Source organism: Chiloscyllium punctatum, chromosome 43, assembly GCF_047496795.1.
Source record: "Chiloscyllium punctatum isolate Juve2018m chromosome 43, sChiPun1.3, whole genome shotgun sequence".
In the NCBI taxonomy this organism is placed as follows: Eukaryota; Metazoa; Chordata; class Chondrichthyes; order Orectolobiformes; family Hemiscylliidae; genus Chiloscyllium; species Chiloscyllium punctatum.
Window position 1 is genome coordinate 9,008,528 of NC_092781.1, and position 20,389 is coordinate 9,028,916.

At 43.2% G+C, this 20,389-nt stretch overlaps 1 protein-coding gene across 1 annotated transcript; it reads right to left on the reverse strand.

The window, feature by feature from the left end:
• Positions 1-1,712: 1,712 nt before the first annotated feature.
• LOC140466504 (cathepsin J-like) lies at positions 1,713-8,965 on the reverse strand. The gene is made up of 4 exons (XM_072561987.1): positions 8,870-8,965; positions 6,533-6,698; positions 4,206-4,308; positions 1,713-1,812 (listed from the first exon to the last, which is right to left on the reverse strand). Exons 1-4 carry the CDS (start codon positions 8,963-8,965, stop codon positions 1,713-1,715), a joined length of 465 nt encoding a protein of 154 aa, XP_072418088.1.
• Positions 8,966-20,389: the final 11,424 nt, after the last annotated feature.

A 20,389-nucleotide genomic window follows, 5' to 3' on the forward strand; every position in this document is an offset into this window, starting at 1 on the left:
TACCGCAAAAACAAATGGGACCGATGGAACTGGGCAAGAACTGCGACAGTTTACCTGGAGCATAGCCTTGCTATAGGGATTCATATTCGTCATTACTATCATTGTCGACATCGCAAGACTTGCATGGCTATTAAAATGTGTTTAAATCCCCAGCGTTTGTCCTCCAAGGTGCTTCCCCCGCCGCCTTACCATGCATCATAAAGGCCTACTCGAACAATAACTTTGCAACCGACAAGGAATATGCAGCTTTGGATTCGGACTCCAAATACTAACCAACTGATTCTCGCCCGACCGCGTCAGATTACCCCCCGGTTCTTGCGACACACCCCCTTCACCTCAAACTCAGTTCTCAGACAAAAACAAAACAAGGAGGAATTGTCGGAGAGAAAAAAATGAACTACTCTGCGTGCCCACTAATTGTTTGCAGAAGCCGTGTCGATTATTAACTAAACACAACATACGCAAAATACCTCAACTTGTCTACAACCAGCTCAGTAACAAAACAGCAAAACAAGCCATTTTCTGAACAGCTTCCAGACTCAATGAATGCCCTCCTGAGATGATCTGACAGCAGTATTCCTAGCTCACAATAGCATCATCTCTATAGAAGCGTTGTGATGTGAGGCCATCCCCAGTCTCCTCAAGTACATAACCCCACAAAGCCTACTGAGACTGAGTGACACCTGATACGACGGAAGATTGCACACCACCCTGCATAAGCATTGAAACGAGGAAACTGGAGATGAGCACCTGCACTAGACGAGGAACGGACACCCCTGTTAGAATTATAATTTTTTTTCCATTCAATATAATTTAAGTCATATTGTCTTGGAATTAACAATGCACCAGAACACGGATGTAACACTATGCACACTATTTGTATCTGCAGCACGGGATAGAGAATCCTGGAATTATCTGTGCAGTGTGTCCATGCTGTACCACTCCTAGCAATTTCTCTTGCCCATGATATCGTCAGAAATAAACCAGTATTCGTCTATTTCACAAGATCTGTGTTTGACCTCTTTTTGTCATTTACGATTCTCCACAAGTATTGCTTTGCCATACATAAAATACTCGGTTTTCCAGTTTTTCTGTTCAGTGACAATTAGTAGATGAAACGACATATTCGCATTTGTCTGAACTGAATCTCATCGGGACACTCCCAGTCTACAGTCTGACCGGCTTAACCTGTTTCCAGGAGGGTTTCTGGTTAGAATCTGTTCAATTAAGCCTTATTGTCCTCAACAACCCCATTGCATTTATTCAGTAACTGTGCTGGTGTCAAAAAAACGCAGACTCTTCAAATTTTCTGTGCATTTGTCTACAACATGGTTTGACAATAGATTTCATAGCAGACAAGGCAATTCATTAGGCACAAAAACAAATACGTTCGTTTGGACAAACAAACTCTGAAAATGATTGCTGGCAGCCTTTATTATATTGTTGGTCATCAGCAGTACAGGCAGATTATTGTCTTCTCCAAGCTGGAGAATATATTCACTCTATCATTTACGGTGGCTATACGTATCAATCAGACAGTGCCATTGGTTTTATATGAAGTGATAGAAATGTGCAAAAATCGTCATTATTTCACTTTTTAACTTTGCAGCAGACAATTAAAGCAATGTCCTTGACTGAGTCAGCATTAACAGAAATGGTCCGGGTTTTCATTCAGCTGGGATTGATGAAGCTCTGTCTTATCAGTTGTCTCGTTACACGATAGGGTACCGCACAAAACTGGCAATTTCACAGTGATTCCCTCTATCCTTAGCAATTTTGATGTACCCGTCTTCACCCCAGTCTGTTCCCCAGCTGCAAAATAAGAAAATCCATTGGTGTTGGAATCAAAACGCTGATAAAAGAGACATGTTTGGAGAAGCAGCTGTTTTCACTCTTGTATATGATTGGAATTATTTTCGGGACTGAATTATGGAATTACTGAGCTAGACAATGAGTTGTAAAGAATAAGGTGCATCAGGGTGGAAAGAGTAAATTGTTTTCTTTAACATCAATTGCTGCTCCTTATACTACGTATAGACTCACTGCAACAATTCAAATGGGATGAGATCATCATCAGGGATAGGCTGCAGCTGGAGTAGACACGAAGTTCTAATTGAATAGGGCCGAGTGAAAGTGTATATGGCCTCCTGGAGATTTCTTTCTTGCCTTATGGTGGAGGAGATTTTCTCAGGGTTTTTTTTCACCCAACATCGTTCTGAGGTTGCCTGCCACAGGATATAGTCTGTGCAGAGCATAGGTTGATTTGGGCAAAGGTTACCCCGTGTCTCCTAAACTGCAACCATACTTCGGCCTTAGAATTTGTTCCATATCCGGTTACCCTGCCCAAATCACATTTCCAAGCTTTACCAAACTATTCCAGCACCCATTACACTGTAATACTATCTACCTTATTACACAACAATGTGTACGTTCTTATAAGCTACCCACATAATGTTTCTTCTGGGAAATCAAGTAGAAATGTGTCTGTGTGTGTGTGTGTGTGTGTGTGTGTGTGTGTGTGTGTGTGTGTGTGTGTGTGTGTGTGTGTATTCACCAGAACCACTGGACTTGTTTAATCAAACATTTTGTATCCAATCTGGCCCTCAAGATGTGACTGCTTCTTACAAACCTGACTGCCGTGATTGTAATGACGGCAGCCAGCGATGCCTCAAAGAATAAATGGCTGAAAGGAGACAGACGGTGGTACTTGATGGAAAATATTCATTCTCGAGTTCAGTTACTAATAAAGTACCGTAAGGATCAGTTTCGGATCTACTTTTGTTAGTCGATTTTTATAGAAATGAACTGAATGAAAGAGAAGGATGGTGGACTAATATGCGGATGACATTAAGTTCGTTAGAGGTGTGGACAGTTACTAAGGATGTATGGATTGCAGAGGTAAGTAGATAAGCTGCAGAGCTATGACGACAGGTGGCGAATGCAGTTTAACGCGGTAAAGTGTGAGGTGATTCAGTTTGGAAAGAATCCAATGTAATGGGCGAATGGTCAGATTCGTGCTTGTGCAGATGAGCATAGTGATCTCAGTGTCGAGGTACATCGATGTTTGAATATTGCCTCCCAGGTTGATAGGGTTATTGGGATGGCATATGGTGTGTTAGCTTTGATTGTTGGGGGATTCAGTTTCGGAACAGGATATCATGCTTCAAGCCATACTAAACTCTGTCGCAACCACATTCTGGGTAATATGCACACTTCTGGTCACCATATTACAGGAAGAATGTGCATGCTTTGGAACGGGTTGAGATGAGATTTACTGGGAAATCGCCAGTTATGGAGGGAGATAGCAAAAGGAAAAGCTGAGGGAGTTAAGGCTGTTTCCGTTAGGATAAAGTTTCAGGTGAATTAATTGAGACACATAAGTTAATTAAAATATTTGATAGGTTGGATAGTGAGAGGCTTTTTTTCCTTGAATGGCGATGGCTGGCAGGAGGGCTTTAAAATCAACAGAGATAGACGTTGGACAGATGTCAGTGGTAGTTTCTTTCCTCAGATTGTTGTCAGGGCTTGGAACTCTGCCTGCATCAGTGGAGGTATTGCCACATTTCAGAAAATTTAAATGGTCTTTGGTCAGGCATATGGATGAGAATGGAATAGTATTTGCTCCATGGCCTTCAGATTGGTTGCACATCGAGTGTAAAAAGACATTTACTGGGCTGTAAAGTTCTATGTTCTACGTTCCAGAATTGGGGCTGTTAATCTGATCCCATCAGTGTCCTAGTGACAAGTGATTAGAGCTTTGTCCTTGTTTCCCTGTGAACAGGTTGTACAGTTGGGTTTGAGATATGACGTTGCCGCCCACTTCCCCAGGAAATTGTTTTCTTTTGTTGTGTACAGCTGTTAATTTTAACCATATGTTTGTAATTTGTACTGGTAAGTTTAAAAACTGGTTGTGATTCAGGGCTAATGACACTCTGATGCCTGCCTCTGTGCGAAGCAATACTTCAGACAAGAACCGTACACTTGTAAGTGCAGCGTTACTTGGTGATGGGAGACCTGCCTCTGACTTTTTTTTTAGATATCATCTCAGACAGCACAACCATTAAGCATTCAATTCCAGATAAACACAGAGTTACGTGCTCGCTGAACAGATACAAAAGTTGCAGCATAGAGACAGGAAATTCATTCCATGCCACTGTCCCTTCTCCGTCTGTGATCAGGTGTTTGTTATTTCAAAGAGTACGGACCTGTTTTTAACCAGCCAATATCTCATTCCATCCTCAATTCCAAAACCAACCACCAGCACGTCATTAGTTACATATCCATTGCAATTTTCATCATAGTAAACTCCTGTAAGGAGAAACATATTACATGGTTTATCTGTGAAATATTTAATTAGTGTTAATTTAGCTTTGATTAATGAACACTGACATGTCTGTTTTTACTAACTGTCTTCAAATTGATCGTCCTCACTCCTCACCTTTACGTCTGTTGACTTTAATCAATGTTTCCCAATGACATCGCCTCTGCCATTCTCACTTCCTCTCGGCACATCCTTCAGAGTCATAGACCTTTTTAGTGTAGAAATGCTTCGATGCTTCGATGGAAATCGTCCATGCTGAGCACATATCCTCAACCAATCTAGTCCTATTTTCCAGCACTTGGCCAATATCCCTGTAAACCATTCCTATGCATCTACCCATCCAGATGCCTTTTCTAATGTTGTATTTGTATCACTCTCCACCACTTCCTCTGGTATTTCATTCCAGACATGTACCATGCTCTGTGTGAAAACATTGCTCCTCAGTTAACGTTTAAATCTTTTCCTTCTCACCTTAAATGTACGGTCTCTAGTTTTGGACTCTCCTCCTCTTTATTCGTCCCATACCCATTATTGTTCATGAACCTCCACAAGCTCACCCTTAAATCTCTGTCGTACCAGCGAACAAGGCTGCAGCCTTCTCGGCCTCGGGCGAAAGTGAGGAGTACAGATGCTGGAAATCAGAGTCCAGATTAGACTTATGCTGGAAATGCACAGCAGGTCAGGCAGGATCTGAGGAGGGAGGAAAATCGACTTCATCAGGAAGAGCTGTTGCCCAAAACTTGATTTTCCTCCTCTTCAAATGCTGCCTGTGCTGCTGTGCTTCTCCAGCAAAACTCTAAGCTAGACTCAATTCAGCCTCACTCTAACCCTCAAATGCTTCAACCCTTGCTAAGTCCTTGTAAATATTTTCTGGATCCTTTCAAATTTCACAACATATTTCTTACAGCAGAAAGTCCAGACTTTAACATAAAATTCTGAAACTGGCCTTACCAATGTCCTTTGCAGCTGGAACATGACATCGCAAAGCATATACTCAATGTACTGACAAATGCTGCTTTCACTCCCCTGTCGACGTGTGTCTCCAAAATCATGGAATTATGCACGCGGGCCCCGAGGTCTCTTTTTTTTAAAAATAACACTCCCTCAGGCCCTGAAACTTTCTGCATACATTTATTTACTTTCTTTAATTGTCTCCTGTCCATTCCGGCTGGCACTGGACCACCATCCCTTTTCTTATTTAATTTCCTTGTTCCACCTAATCACAGACTATCTGTTTTCCAATTGAAGGTCCGACCTTGATTACATTCTTCCATTTTTTAATAATTTTTGCTGTTGTTTTTATATCTTGCTGAAATTATTTTCGGTGTAGAAATAATTTCCCAGACATGTGCAGAAGACACTGACCATGGTACCTGACCGTGTGGAATATCGGTTTGCTGCCATGTGTGTTAACACATTCTGTTAACGTACAAAATCCTACACCTGGGGTAATGAAGGAGCTCCACTCTGCATTCAGTATTTTTCGGGTTTGTCTCCAATTGTGGGTTGTACAGTAGAAGTGCTTTGTGATTTGAAATGTCGACGGAGTCAATAGGGAATAGTTCTGCACATGGAGACGACCTGTGTCATCATCACAAGGAAGCTGTGCAGGCGTCCACCTCCCTGTTCAGACCACCATCTTTGCAAGTCATCTCGAGTCGCCACACGAGAGGAGATCAAGAACAGAATAGAAACAGCTGCTGAGAGAAGAGGTGGAGCAGAGAGTGAAGGACTCTCAGCACGAGGCCAAGAGATTTCAAGTCGAAGCTCTCGCCCTTCCTCTTAATCCAGATACAGTGACTGTCACGTCTTCAGTTTACAATTAATAAAACGCTGACATGTGCAGGTACTCAGCAGCACATCAGGACAGTTACACCTCACCGTCAGTTCTCTTAGCTATAGCACAATGTTTTGAGCTATTTGCATCACTCCGAATGGGAGCAGGTCCATTTGTCATTACCATTCATGAGCTCACCTTGTAGCATAGTCTAGCTTTAACTAGATGATATCTGACAGAACTGGACGGCATGTAACACGGGAGGGGTGTAGGGAGGAACAAGGGGAAGGGTCATGGTCCATGGTGAACTTTGCAGTAATATTAATACCAAAATAGTGACAGTAAATGTGTCTGTAGATTTATGATTTCTAATACCTTTTCTTGAACAGTCGATAATCTGATTCAAATACATCATTCAGTGCTCTGCGACTTACCTCCTTTATAATGTTGAAAGGATTTCAGACTTGCATTAATCACAACAGACATCGGTCCTATCTCTCTCACTGCTTGTTCCAATGCTGCCTCGCCTCCCCAAACCCATTTGTAGTCAGTGATTTTAGCAGCAATTTTATCTCGTTGAAATCTGCAGAAGCCGCCATCCTATAGTTTAAATAAAATGTTGAAAAGGAACGCTCATTAAGTTCATAATAAAGCTATTTTTTCTTTTCTTGATACTTTTCTGCATTCCTACTTTGGCAGCCAATTTATTTTACCAAATCTGTGTGATATTTGTTCACTTTTTTTTCGAAAAATATACATTTATAGTGACTTAGCATGAAAACAAGCCGTTTGTTCCAACACGTCCACGATCATATATCCTGACGTATTGTCGTCCTATTCGCGACCATTTGGCCCTGAACACTTCCAATCCATATACCCATCTGGGTACCTTTTAAATTTTGTAATTGCCCCAGACTCCACCACTTGTTCAGGCAGGTCATTCCATACATACATGAGCCTTGGCGCGAAACAATCACAAATCAGATCATTTTTAGGGCTTTCTTGTGTCAAAATTAATATTTATTGCTAAATGTATTCGAAATATTCTACACTGAGACCAAGCAATGGTATTGCAAATGAATTGAAATGTGAGTACATGAAGAACATTGTTCTTTGTCTTAACAATTCAATATCCCAATCAAGCTCACTCCCTCGTTAGCTCATAGCGAAACTAGACTAGAAAGAGTTAAGCCTCTTCAGTGTTTTCGGTCGACTCATCTGAAAATTGTGATCGTCCTTTAGTAAACTCAAATCTTCACATGCAGATAAACGTTTCCCAAACCGTCAATACTTGCAACATTAGAGTCATTGGTTTACAACTAATTAGTATTAGTCTCAGAGCCTATTCAAATATTTCCCCTTTCACCTTAAGGCTCTGCTCTCTAGGTTTGAACGCCGATCCCATGGCTAAACCATTCGGCTCTTCACCCGATCCATGTACTTCATGATTTTATAAACATCAATAATATCACCCCTCAGCCTCTGTTCCTCCGCTGGGAGAAAAGCCCCGCCTATTCAGTCTCTCCCGATAACTGAAACCCAATCCCAGCAACATCCTCATCAATATTTTCTGCACCCTGTGAAAGTTTAAAAAATCGTCCCTTTAACAGAGCAACAAAACTTGTGTAGAGTTTTACAAATGTGGCCTCGTCGATGTCCTGTACAGCTGCAATATGACGTCGCAATACCTGTACCAATGATTTGAACAATGAAGGTAACTGTGCCAAGTGCCTCCTTCACCATCCTATCTATCCTCAGCTCCACTTCCAAGGAATTATGCACCTGCACACTTGGCCTCTCTGTAAATTCCTGCATGTTGGAAATGATGGAGTATATTGATTGTCTAAAGTATGGCCACCATGCCCGTGTTTTAACGAAAATTGGAAAATTATAAATGTGGTGACTTTTCAGAGTGTTGCTACTGTCTGATGGAGTGAAGATTCTGGTCAATAATTTTCAATTACTTCTCATCAATGTTGCAGATACTTCAGCTTCAGGACACAGGGAAGAACATGATGCCAATTCTGGGGTGAGATTGATACTGGGAGTGATATTGGAATGGGTGTCTGTGTGTAGCAGGAGGGATTGCCACATTCACCTAGGTTTAATTCCAAGGTGGCATAAAATGTAGTTGTGGCAGACTGTGTCAACGTTCATTCAAACTTGGCTTGGAGAAGGTGTGATGAGCTGCCTTCCAGAACATTTCCAGAATTTTTGATTGGTACTATTCTGTTCGAGAGGGAGTTCAAGGCTTATGACCCAAAGTCGGTGACGGAATGACAATAAATATCTGAGTCCGGATGGTGACTGATTTGAGGGGATGTTGCAGGGAGTGGTGTTAATTGTATCTCCTGCCCTCCTTGGCGGAAGTGGCCTTCGGTTTGGAAGATTCTGTCTACAGTCCATCAGTCAACTTCACAGCTGTAGGTCGTGAATTGTATATACTGCTGTCACTTTGTGATGATATTGGAGGGAATTAATATTTGTGGATTTGATGCCAGACAAATTGAGTGAATGTCCTGGATGGTGTCAAACCTACTCAGTGTCAAAACATAGAACACTGAACAGTGCAGCAAATTGCAGGCCATTCGGACCCCAATGTTGGGACAAATATTTATCTTCATCTAAGATCAACCTAAATACACACCTCTCCAATTGTTGCCGTGCATGTGCTTGACCAGCAGTCGCTTAAATGGTGTGAATGTCTCTAACTTTACTTCCAAAGCTAGCAGTGGAGTCCACGCATCAAAGCATCTGCGGAAACAACCTACCTCTGGTATCTTCCCTTTACTTTCTCCAGTGACCATAACTGTATGACCTCTCGTGACAGCCTTTTTCCTGGATAAACGTCTCTGGTTACCTTCCATTTCTTTATCCAAGCCATTTATATAAAAAAAAACAAAGAGCAAAGGCCCAAGAACAGATCCCTGTAGGAGATCACTGGTCTCCGACCTTCAAATGAATGACATCCCATCCACGACCATTTCCTGTCTTCTCTTGGCAAGCCAATTCCGTATATAGGCAGCCAAATTTCAGTAGATCCTATAACCTCCTAACTTGCTGAATGAGCCTGCCGTGGGGAACCCATCAAATACCTTACTGAAATCAATATACATCCTATCCACTGCTCGACCTTCATCAACCTGTCTCAGCACATCCTCAAAGAACGCATACGAATTGTGATGCATGACATGCTCATCAAAAAGCCATATTGATTTTCCTTAATCAAAAATCATTATCTAAACAATCCAAAATCCTATATCTGCGAACTTTTGCCAGTACCTTGCTGACCACAGACGTAAACCTACTTAGACAATAATTCCCAGTTTTTTTTTTCTCTATTTAATTCCTTGAAGAGAATTACAATATATTCCTCCCTCCAAACATAACGAACTACTCCTGTGAAGATCTTGGATTCAAAGATCATTGCCAGAGGTGCAGCAATCTCATTTCTCACTTCTCGTAGGAAATGTGGATATATCTAATCCTGCCCTCGAGATTGAATCATACTCACGCTTTTCACAATTTATACCATATCCACATTCTAAATATCAATCAGTTCAAGCCTATTAAGCTCTTCCCCAGTATTCTCGCTATCATCAAGCTCCCTCTCTCTCACGACTACTACAGCAAAAAAAAAAACTCATTTTGATCCTTCTCTATCTCGCCACGCTCGATGCTTAAGTTCCCTCCATTGGCTTGGATCCAGCTTAGACTCTCGCAGATCATTCTCTTATTCCTAATGTACGTGTGCAAAACATTCGGATATTTTCAAATCCTTCTCGCCATGGCTTTCTCATGCCCCCAACCAGTTTTCCTTCGTCCAGTTTTGAGTTCTTTCCTTTCGACGCTGTAATCGACAAAATTTTCGCCAGATCCCGTTCTTCTGCTCTTGTCATTCAGGGCTCATTTCCTTTACAATTCCGCACTAGTCTCATTGGGACAAAGTTATTCAACACAGTAAAAAAATGCTACACATTTCTATTAATTGTGCATTTCCATAGAAGAATTATTCCTAATTTACACTCCACGGGACCTGTCGAAGAGTAGTAAAACATTCCGTCCCCAGATTAAATTCCCTCTCATAAAGGAGAAAGTGAGTACTGCAGATACTGGAGATCAGAGCAGAAAATATGTTGCTGGAAAAGCACAGCATGTCAGGCAGCATCCAGGGAGCAGGAGAATCGACGTTTCAGGCATGAGCCCTTCTTCCTGAAGACGGGCTCATGCACGAAACATCGACTCTCCTGCTGCTTGGATGCTCCCTGACCTGCTGCGCTTTTCCAGCAACACATTTTCGGCTTCCCTCTCATACAGTCCGTTTCTATTCCTACCCACGGCGACTGCACATTTGTGGCATTTATGCTTTCTGTCACCGAAATGCTCTCCCATCGAGATATCTAACACCTGGCCTGGCGAATTGTCTCGCACCAAATCCAATATGGCCTCTTCCAGTCGGCCTATCTATTTATTGTATCAGGAATACTTCCTGGAAAGACCCAACAAAATCATCTCCATCCAGATAATCTTCACCACAGACGTTCCAATTAATATTGGGGAATTTCAAATCACCCTTATCAGCAATTCTGTTATATCTGCACGTTTCCAAGATCTACTGTCCAATCTGTCCAATGTCTATAGTAGACAACCAATAAAATAACTGTTTCTTTCTTTGTTGTCGGAGCTGTAGTCATCCAGGGATGATGAAGTATTCCACCATATCCTTGCCTTTTGTTTAGTTGATGGAAAGGCTTCAAAGATGTTGAAAATGTGAGACTCAGTGATGATTAAATTACCTCACTTGTTGGATTATGTCATTGCCTGGCACTTGTCTGGTGAGAATGTCATTTGTTATTTATCTTCGCAAGTGGAGATATTGTCCACACCTTGCCGCATTGGACACAGATTTCTTCAAAATGTGATAAATTCAAATGGTGCTGACAATCGTGTAGATATTCCCCCTGCTTACCTTTTGGATAGAAGGCCACTGACGAAGCAGCTGAAGGTGGCTGTACCAAGAAGGCTACACTGAGGAACTCCGATCGACATGTCCCGAGCAGAAAGCCATCAAATAACTGCAAACACCTTCCAGTGTGTTCGATATAATTACAACCAAAAGATTTTTTTCTTCCAATTTCCATTCACTCCAGATTTTCTTGGGCTCCTTGACGTCACGTCACGCCTGAATGGAAAGGGGTGTCATTCTCGCTTTTACGCTTGATATCAGGTCGTTTCCCCAACTATGGAGTGTAAATTAGGGACTAAAGTTGTAATGAATCACAAGCCGAGTATTCGTGCTGGAGTCCAAACTGAGGCTGCCAAATTGGCAATTTATCATACTGAGCAGTTCTGATCCCAATGCCAATATAATTCATTCAGGGGTGAATGAGGTGATCAACATGAGACGACAACGACATGCAAATGTGTTCTGCATTGATTGTAGATTTAGGGGTCGGGAAAATATCAAGTACCAGTTGAGAAAGGGTACCCCTGCTGTTATCAGACCCCACTGCACCACACCCCACCCAGCCAAACACACCCCTCCTCAAAGCTGTGTTGTGATCGTCACCTCCACTCCTCTCACTCAGTCACTTACTGTTGGTCTGTTACCCAAGATCAATACCAGCCCTCAGGTTGTTGTACTGAATGTTACTGCCTTCATGATGAGCAGCGCCACTGGCCTTTGTCTGGTAATGACCACTCCTTGGCGCTGTCATTTGTGCAAAGCCCTTCTCTCGTCCAGCTCGTGCCTGAGTGACAATTCCTACACTGGAGCTTCATGAAAAGAGGAGACTCTGTTAATGTTGACTCGCCAGCCAGTGCGTGAGAGGTCATCACCTCCATAAAACATAGCCAGAGAATAGGTTTAGTGTAGAGTGATGCCCAGTCACCAGATCATGTACGCCTGTCATATGACGAGAGTGTTTCTTTCATTCAGTTGTTTCTTTGGCCAATGAAACGCTGGATTTTGGAAAGCAGAGAGCATGGGCAGACAATGAACTTAAATTTTGCGTTGCTTGTGGTCTCACATTACCACAGGAACAATTAAACAGTGTTGACACAAACCTAAAACAAAAGCAATTGCTGTCCTGCATAATAACGCGCAAGTCATCTACGATGAGTCCAGACATGAGAGTGTGGAAGAGCTGGGGTAAGGACTTGAAGAATGAACTGAAGAACAAGGTGAAACTGTGTTACACTGAGACAAAGAGCTGGGATTTGCACGCAAGAGGCTGATCCCAATCAAATCCAAGACTCGGGGCAATTGTGACGTGTCGACAGACAACAACGGCTTCTGGAGGAACAACATCAACTGTAAAGCAATTTACGCAAAAACGTCTCCTGAGTATCGATTCAAGCCAAGTTTCTTAATTACACCACAATATGCCAAATGTCAACCCAGCAAGTCGCATGGTAAATGACATTCCTAAAGAGTAAACGCCTCTCTTAACAAATCAACATATTCACATTCCTTTTCATGTAAAATTGCAGATTATATGAGAGTGACTGACCAGCCCGTTGGGGCATATGGGAGAAGCAGACAGACATTCCTGACTCTTCAGATCTGTCCATCGCTGTGTTAGGATGTTAACTGTTATAGTGGATGGCGCACGTCCCAGTCTGAAGGACAGAATATGCTGAATGTTCCGTTGATTCAGCCGAACGTCACATCCAGATGCTAACTCACAGTATGATAGAATTCCCAGAGTATAGAAAATGCCCATTCGGCCCTACCTTATCCCTGTAACCCTGCATCTCCCATGGCTTAAACACCTAACCTATAATTCCCTGCGCACTATGGTTAGGTAACATAGACAATCCCCCTAACCTCCACATCTTTGAACTGTGGGAATGGTGAGCATTAATTCACAGAAAGTGAAGTATTCTTAACTCCTCAGACACATTGTCTGAGGGTACGAGGTGTTGTGTCAAGATGCAGGAGAGCTTTCCAAGATAAGGTTCAGATGAGTGGGAGTGCTGAAAGATTTTATTCTCTCAGCCTCCTTAATGGTGCTTATACAGTGACAATTTCAGAAACCTGAGGGCAGACTCTTAGGGAAGGACTGACACAGATCCAGGATGGCAGCTCCCATTTGAAAAGCATTGCGTTTCAGGGTCTAACACCATGGATGTTGGAAAAAGTCCGTGCTTCTGAAAAGCACCGAAGAATTTTCATTTGAGTTATTTAGTGTCACGTGCATATTCTTTGCACATATAGGGAAATGTGTTGTCTAGTGTTGCCACGCTGCAGCACCATCTCAAAACACATTTGATATCACAACATACAAAATAAAGGAGAAAGAAATGGAGAAATAAAGAGAATGTCCAACTTCATAGTCCTTGCTAAGTGCTCCATCATGGACATGCTGGTCAGGCATGTGTCCCCTTCTCTATCACCGTCGGAAGGAAAGTCGCCCAATCTTTGGCAGCATCTTGACTCCGCTGATGCCTTGGTCACAAGGAGGTCTTGATGGACCTCAGGAAAGTAGTTGGCACTGATGCTGCTGGGCATGACATTGGTCCAAACACGATTCTGTTGTTACCAGGAGGCTGCTTTAGATATCGCTGTCTAATGCAGTCACTGCAGTTGCTGCCGGATCTCGGACTGGGCCTAAGCTCCATTGCTGCCTCCATGAATCTGTGATGGTGTCCTGCAATGACAGGTACCCAAACTCACCTTGACCCCATCTCCATGAATCTGTGCTGGATACAGATCATGACAGGAATCTGAAAACTCCTTTCCCCTCCCTCCACTAATCTGCGCTGGATAGCGACACTGACAGAACCCAAACTAATCTTCAATCTGCCTCAATTAATCGATGATGGATGCAGTAATGACAGGAAACCAAACTCACCTTTTCTGCCTCCATGAATCCGAGCTGGATACAGATACTGACAGGAAACAAAACTCACCTCCTCTCTGCCTCCCTGAACCTCTGCTGGATACAGACACTAACAGAAAACTAACCCACTTGCACCCTACCTCCATGAATGTGTGCTGGATGCAGATGCTGCCAAAATCCAAGACTCACCTGCAGAGCTAGTTTTGTGAATCTAAGATAGGTACAGATATTGCCTTGAACAAAAACAGAGCTCATCTTCTGTCTGCACGAAATTGTACTGGATATGGACACTGCCGGGGACCTAGACTCATCACCGCCTGAGCAGCCATGAATTGGCGTCAGGACAGGAGCCGTCAGGAACCCAAACTCTCTAGGCTCTCTCAGTTGTGATTCCATGCTGCTCGACACACTCACAGGTAGCGTTGCTCTTCACCAAGAGGTAATTAAAATAACCTCCGAGAAAACTTACAAGTGAACGCAGACAGGACCGAAGAAATGAAATAAAATGAAATGAGAATGAACCCAGACTCCACCACAATCTTACTAGAAGTCTTGGGGATTTACCTTTCCTATATAAGGGTAAGTTTCCTCAGAGTTGATGCCTTGAAATCGAATCACTTGTTCAAAGCCGTGCAATGCGGTTCCACCATAGCATCCAATATGTGGTTCCTGACAATCAATCAGATTCTGTTCACTGAGAGAAACCAGGTTTCCATGCCTTTTTGCCCACTGTCCTTCTATGCTACCAGTTGCACTGAAAGCCCAGGAAGAAGAACATTGACCCTAGTGTTGACAGAAATATAACCACATTAAATCATATTGATCGAAAAACGATAGCCAGTTTGCATCTACATTCATTTGGAACACCGTCTCACACTAATGCTCTTAGTCTAAATGTCTTTTCAGGTTTATCAGAATTACACGGAATCTGTGAACATCGGTGTGACTGGGTTCGGATTTGATTTGATTTATGTATTGAAACGTGTCGCGAACAATAGTGAAACCCTTTGTTTATGAGCAATAGAGGCACATGATCGTATGCGAGGATGAGGAGATCACAAAAGACTTGGACAAATGGTACATTGTAGAGAGTGGACACAAGGCAAATTCAATGTCAGGAAGATCAGTATGATTTGAGCTAGAGAGTCTCAGAACCGTCTAATCACATCTGGGGAAAAGCTGTTCCTGCACCTGCTGGTGGATGTGTTAAAGCTTCAGTATCTTATACCTGACGGAATGCATGTAAGGGGTACACTACCGGGGTGAGATAGGTCCTTGATGATGTTGCCTGCCGTTTCATGGCAGCGAGATGTGTAAGTAGAGTTCATAGATAGCGGATTCGATTCCATATGGTCTGGGACTCGCACACAACCTTCAGAAGTTTGTTATGACCCTGAGCTTCGCAGTTGCCACACCTGACCTTCTGGACCCAGACAGTATGCGCTCAAAGGTCTAACTGTCGAAGATAGTGAGTGTCCTTGTGCACATGCCAAAATATCCGAGCTCTCTGAGGAAGAAGAGGCATTGTTGTATATTTTCCAACGGCACAAACACATGGTATGTTCCGGAAAGTTTGTCCATTATGGTCAGTCTAGGAAATTCGACATTTTCCATTCACTCAACCGTATTCCCATTGATGTAGATGGAAGCGTTTTGTTCTCCTTTCATTCTGAAGTCAATTATGTGTTCTTTAATTTTACCGAAATTGAGAGAGAGAGAGAGAGAGAGAAAGTATTCTCATTGCATCACGTCAATGTTCCCTCTATCTCCCTTCTCTCTTCTCATTCATCGTTGTCAAATTTCCCTCCTGCTACAATGCTGTCGTCTGTGAATGTGTAGATGGTGTTCTTTCGGAAATCGTGGGTGTAAAGGGAGTACAGTAACTGGTTGAGCATTCATTATTTGGGGACGCAAGTGGTGAAGGTTATTCGGGAGAAGGTGCAGTTGCCGATCTTCAATGATTGGTATCTGTGGGTCAGACAGCTGCGGATACAGTTGCAGAGGATAGAATCCTGACCAATGTCACAGGATTTTGAGTTCAATTCGGAGAGTATAAAAGTATTGAAGGCAGAGGGGTAGTCAATGAGCAAGATTCTGTTAAAAGTGTCCTTGAGCAAATGTTCAAGGGGTGCAGGGCTAGAGATATTTCACCCACTGTGGACCTGCTTCTTTAATCGGCAAATTTTAAGTGACTGAGGCAGGCTGGGAGAATGGAGTTGATGTGGGCCTTCACCAGCTTTTCGAAGCACTTCATGATTATTGTGCTCAGGTCACTGGTCTGCATTCATTAAGGAACAATGCATGAGTTTTGTTTCCTCACTTACAAAGATGATGGTGGTCTTCTTGACGCAGGTTGGGACTTCAGCTTGTAGAAGAGAGAGTTTGAAGATGTCGGAGAATTTTCCGCTAGCTGGACCACACTGGAGCTGTGTTGCCTGGCGGGGACAGTGTTTGGGCCAAGCAGCGTCCTTAGGGTTATTCCCCGGAGGACTGATCTGATTTCTACAGCAGTGACCAACAACTTGAAGCATTGACATTTAAGAGGATTATTTGATTATGAAAAGTCTTCGTAATAGCAAAACTTGCCTCATTATTCAATTTCCTCTCTTGACAAATTCACAACATGCATAAACTATCAAGGGAACATGGCATGGCTCTCCGAGAGGGACAGGATGAACGCTGTTTTCGATTGGTTACAAACGACCATGGTGTTCGATCAGACCAAATAGCATCTCAGGGCAAGATGCACAGGCTCCAGTTGTATGGGTCTTGCCCATGAACTTTGGCATCTGGCATTTGCTAGTCCCCAGTCCGGGGATCGACCATAGTCTGCTGCCAGGGCGGGGAGTTGTCCTTGAGTCTGCAATCCAGAGACTTGGTTTCAAGAATCCTTTGGCTACAAAGTGACCAGTTCGGGGATTGGGAACTGTTGTCACAGGAAGAAGAGTTTGCAATTCTACACTTCTGAGGACTGTGCATTGAGAGGTCTGGGTTAGTGCAGTTGTGTTCGAGGATAGGTGATAACACTATATGCAATGGTGAAAAAAATGAATCTTGGATGGGAAGGGATTCCATAAAGTTGTTGGATGAGGTGTGACGGTATTAGCAGCACAGCCATACCTCTGTTAACCTTTCTCCTCTTCCTTCCACATCCGACACCAGGCTCTCAGTACACACATTGATCCGATGTGTCCATGCCATTAGGCATCATGGTGGTGCAGTTACATTAAGGCTTCTCTCCACCGAGAGAGAAACAGCCAAGTGGAAGGTCAAGCTGATACCACTTATCTAAAAGGAGCAAATAACGTACGAGGTTTGTCACGCTTGCCACTAAACCTCCTTTTCCTTCATTGTCTCAGATATAATGAATACCAGTTTTTGGGTGAGGCAGGAAGGATCGGACTCATTGTTGCAGCCTGTGAGCCCTGCAATGGTTTGTTCAGTCAATCTCGCAGCATTTTTTGCCTGGCGGGCGTGAGGTTGCTCTGACAATGCTGAGCAGAACTGGGCAGCAGTTTGAAGGTGGAGGCTCAACCACTTCTATGATATCTTGAGTCGGAGTGACCTGTGTGTGTTCCTCCTCCAGCAGGGCACTGTCCCTATTACTTGTGATTAGAAAGTGGCACCTCTCCTACAGGCCTGTAGAGCAGTTGGCGATGGGGTACAGCTTAGTGCCCATGGCCAGCAAACGCTGAGGGTGCTGGGCCTGCTTCTCCATGGCAACTGCCAAACTGTCCTTGGAGGTTACATGATTCATTTGATTGCGTATCTGGGTCCCCGCAGTGTATCTGCATCCCTGGCGTCTTTCAAGTGTACATTCTTGTCTGCTGCATCTGCTGCTCCCTGGTATATGTAGATGTTTGCCAACACCACGGTCTCTTCTGCCCGTACCGGGACGCAGGCAGCCCTCCGAGTGCTGCAGGAAATGACACAATGAGGGGCTTTCCAGACTGTGCTCCCACACCCACAATATTCCAGGGAGCAGGTGGTGTGTGCTGGACGCAGCCTTACTGATATTTCCTCTGAGGCCGCAATACTTTCATGCTCAGAGAACAAGGAGGTGTCTTCTTTCCCTGAAGAGCTAGAGTAGATGCTTATGGAACCGACAGAACACGAAAGACAGAAGTTTCTGGGGCTATTGCAAAGACACACTGAAGAATTAATGAGACTAACAGAGTTCGAACAAAGCAGTGATGATTAGTAATTACTCGCTTAGTGGAATGTGGGTGTATCATGTTTTCTTGTGAGAAACAGGAGTTTCTCCTCACAGGTTGAGGAATCTGGTCTCAGACGCCTCTCCACCAATGCAAGAGCTCTCTGTCCTCCAATGTTCTCTCATCTCCTGGAATGTCAGAGCAGGAAGGATTGAGTGAGAGATTTAAGTTTTGCATGTCCGTTGGTGTTGGTACATGACGGGAGGTATTCCGAGGTAGTGGATTGCCAATGCCGATGCGATGTTGGTTTTGAAGATGAGGAAGACGTCAGTGCAAGCATGAATCTGGGTATGACGGGGTGCTGTGGCTGGGATAGAGTGAGTCGGAGGGGGAAGGTGGGTTATCACAGCGATTCTGACACATAGCATTCTTATGGCATGTTGGTTGTTTTTCTGTACCGTTCTCTGGCCTGTTCGAAAACATTCCTATCTGATCAGGGCAAGGTTACCATGTTCGTGCTCATGTTGGTTCACAGCAGCTTTTTCATGATGGCTCAGCTGCCAGGATATCGGGCACTAGTCATGAATCTATTGAATTGCTCCGGGAAGAACGTGTGGGAAGATTAGACTCGGAGTGGATATGTGGGATGTTATAGCTGCATTGACGTAGCTACCGAGATGCTTTTGATAACGATAGTGAGAAATCTCACTGAGCCTCATGGTGTTTTCCCTCCGAAACATACAACACAACTGACACTTCGTAAATGACAGTATAATCCGATCGTTTACAACTCCCATTTGTACACAATATTTCATATACTTACCAGCAGGCTCTGCCCTCCTGTCGATCAGCCTTGTCCAGTTGGAGAGAATGATTGAGAGAGGTACAAGGCCCAACAGAAGTGAATGTGGTTTTAAAATTTGGGGTGTCGAGCATATAATCGAATATTCTTTGAATAAGACTGGACATGTATCACAAGGAAGCTTGGCACTGCAACCATGATTGGGTTGTGTCAATTTACATCTGAACTTATATTTATTACATCGGAATTGTAGAGGATGACTTCAATTTTACAGTTTAATCTAAGCATTGAATTTGTTTTTGCGGTAAGATTTCTCTAGATATTATGAGTAAGAGCACGAACATTATCATTGATACATATACCATTCTTCCTTGCCTGACCATAATCAATACCAGGAAACAAATGCAACAAGAAAGCAGGAGAAGCAATTTAGGTTAAAAATGATCGACTGAAACGGAAACTTCCCTAAGAATTCACACAAGCTGATCATAACGTCCAATCCTGTTGAGAAATTAATGTCTGCACTGAATAATCTTGAGAGCTTTTTCTGATTTTTTACCTGGTTTTTCACTGGAGTCACTAAACCTTCTCTTCGCCAGTCAACAGTTGCAATTCTCAGTTCAATGGGACTTTCTTTAGATGCACTACTCTCATCTGTTTCATCAGCTTCAATTTCAGTCATGTTAACAGCTTCGATTCGGCGATGTCCATTCATGAGCTTATTGAACTCTTCATTGGTCTGAAAATTCAAACACATTGGTGAAATGATTGACTCTTAGTGGTGATTATGTCGGAGAAGTGTCAATAACGTAAGAGAGCTACATTCTACATAATCGCTGACTTTAGCATGAAGTGCGGGGAAAGCAATGAAGGCATCCGTTACTCGTGTATAATCTTTGACTGAATAAATGAGCAGCAGGCAAATAAGTGGCCATCCAATTCGTACCAATCCAGTATAAAGCTGCGTGAGAAGCCTCGAGCAGCTCAAATATCTCTGCTCGATCGTTCAATAACCAAAATGGCAGGAGCTTTCTCGATGTGTTTCATTTTGCAAGAATCACTTCGATAATCGTCTCTGATCATTAAAACCTGACAGTTCAATTTCATCATGGAAGTTTAGGTTAAGTCACCTCAGATTGGTGGAGTTTATTGGTGTTTGAGACGAACCTTCCCAATCAGGATGATTTCAAATTCCATCACCAGCCTGTTCTGATTTCCGGATAACACGTTGGTCTTGAGTTGGCCTCATGGCCCTTGGACCATTAGATTTAGATGCGAAACTCAGATTGTTAATTTTCATGAAGATACTGGATTGAAATGGTTATAAAAGGAGCAAATGTGATGCTATCTATCATCAAATATCGTATTATCAGGAACTGTGGATGTCTGCCTCTCCAACCCAGCTTCAAGACTGGTAGTGAGTCATCTGGTGTCTCTTTTTCATGGGTAGGAAGGGATACAAGTCGGTTTGAAAGGGGAATGAACATGTCC

Excerpts from the sequence above, each read along its gene's own strand:
- LOC140466504 (XM_072561987.1), bottom strand. The coding sequence starts at position 8,965 with ATGGAAGGTAACCAGAGACGTTTATCCAGGAAAAAGGCTGTCACGAGA. Across the intron at positions 6,699-8,869 it reads GTAAAGGGAAGATACCAGAG|GATGGCGGCTTCTGCAGATT; the intron begins GTAGGTTGTTTC and ends TTTAAACTATAG. Across the intron at positions 1,813-4,205 it reads TATTGGCTGGTTAAAAACAG|CTGGGGAACAGACTGGGGTG; the intron begins GTCCGTACTCTT and ends CTTATTTTGCAG.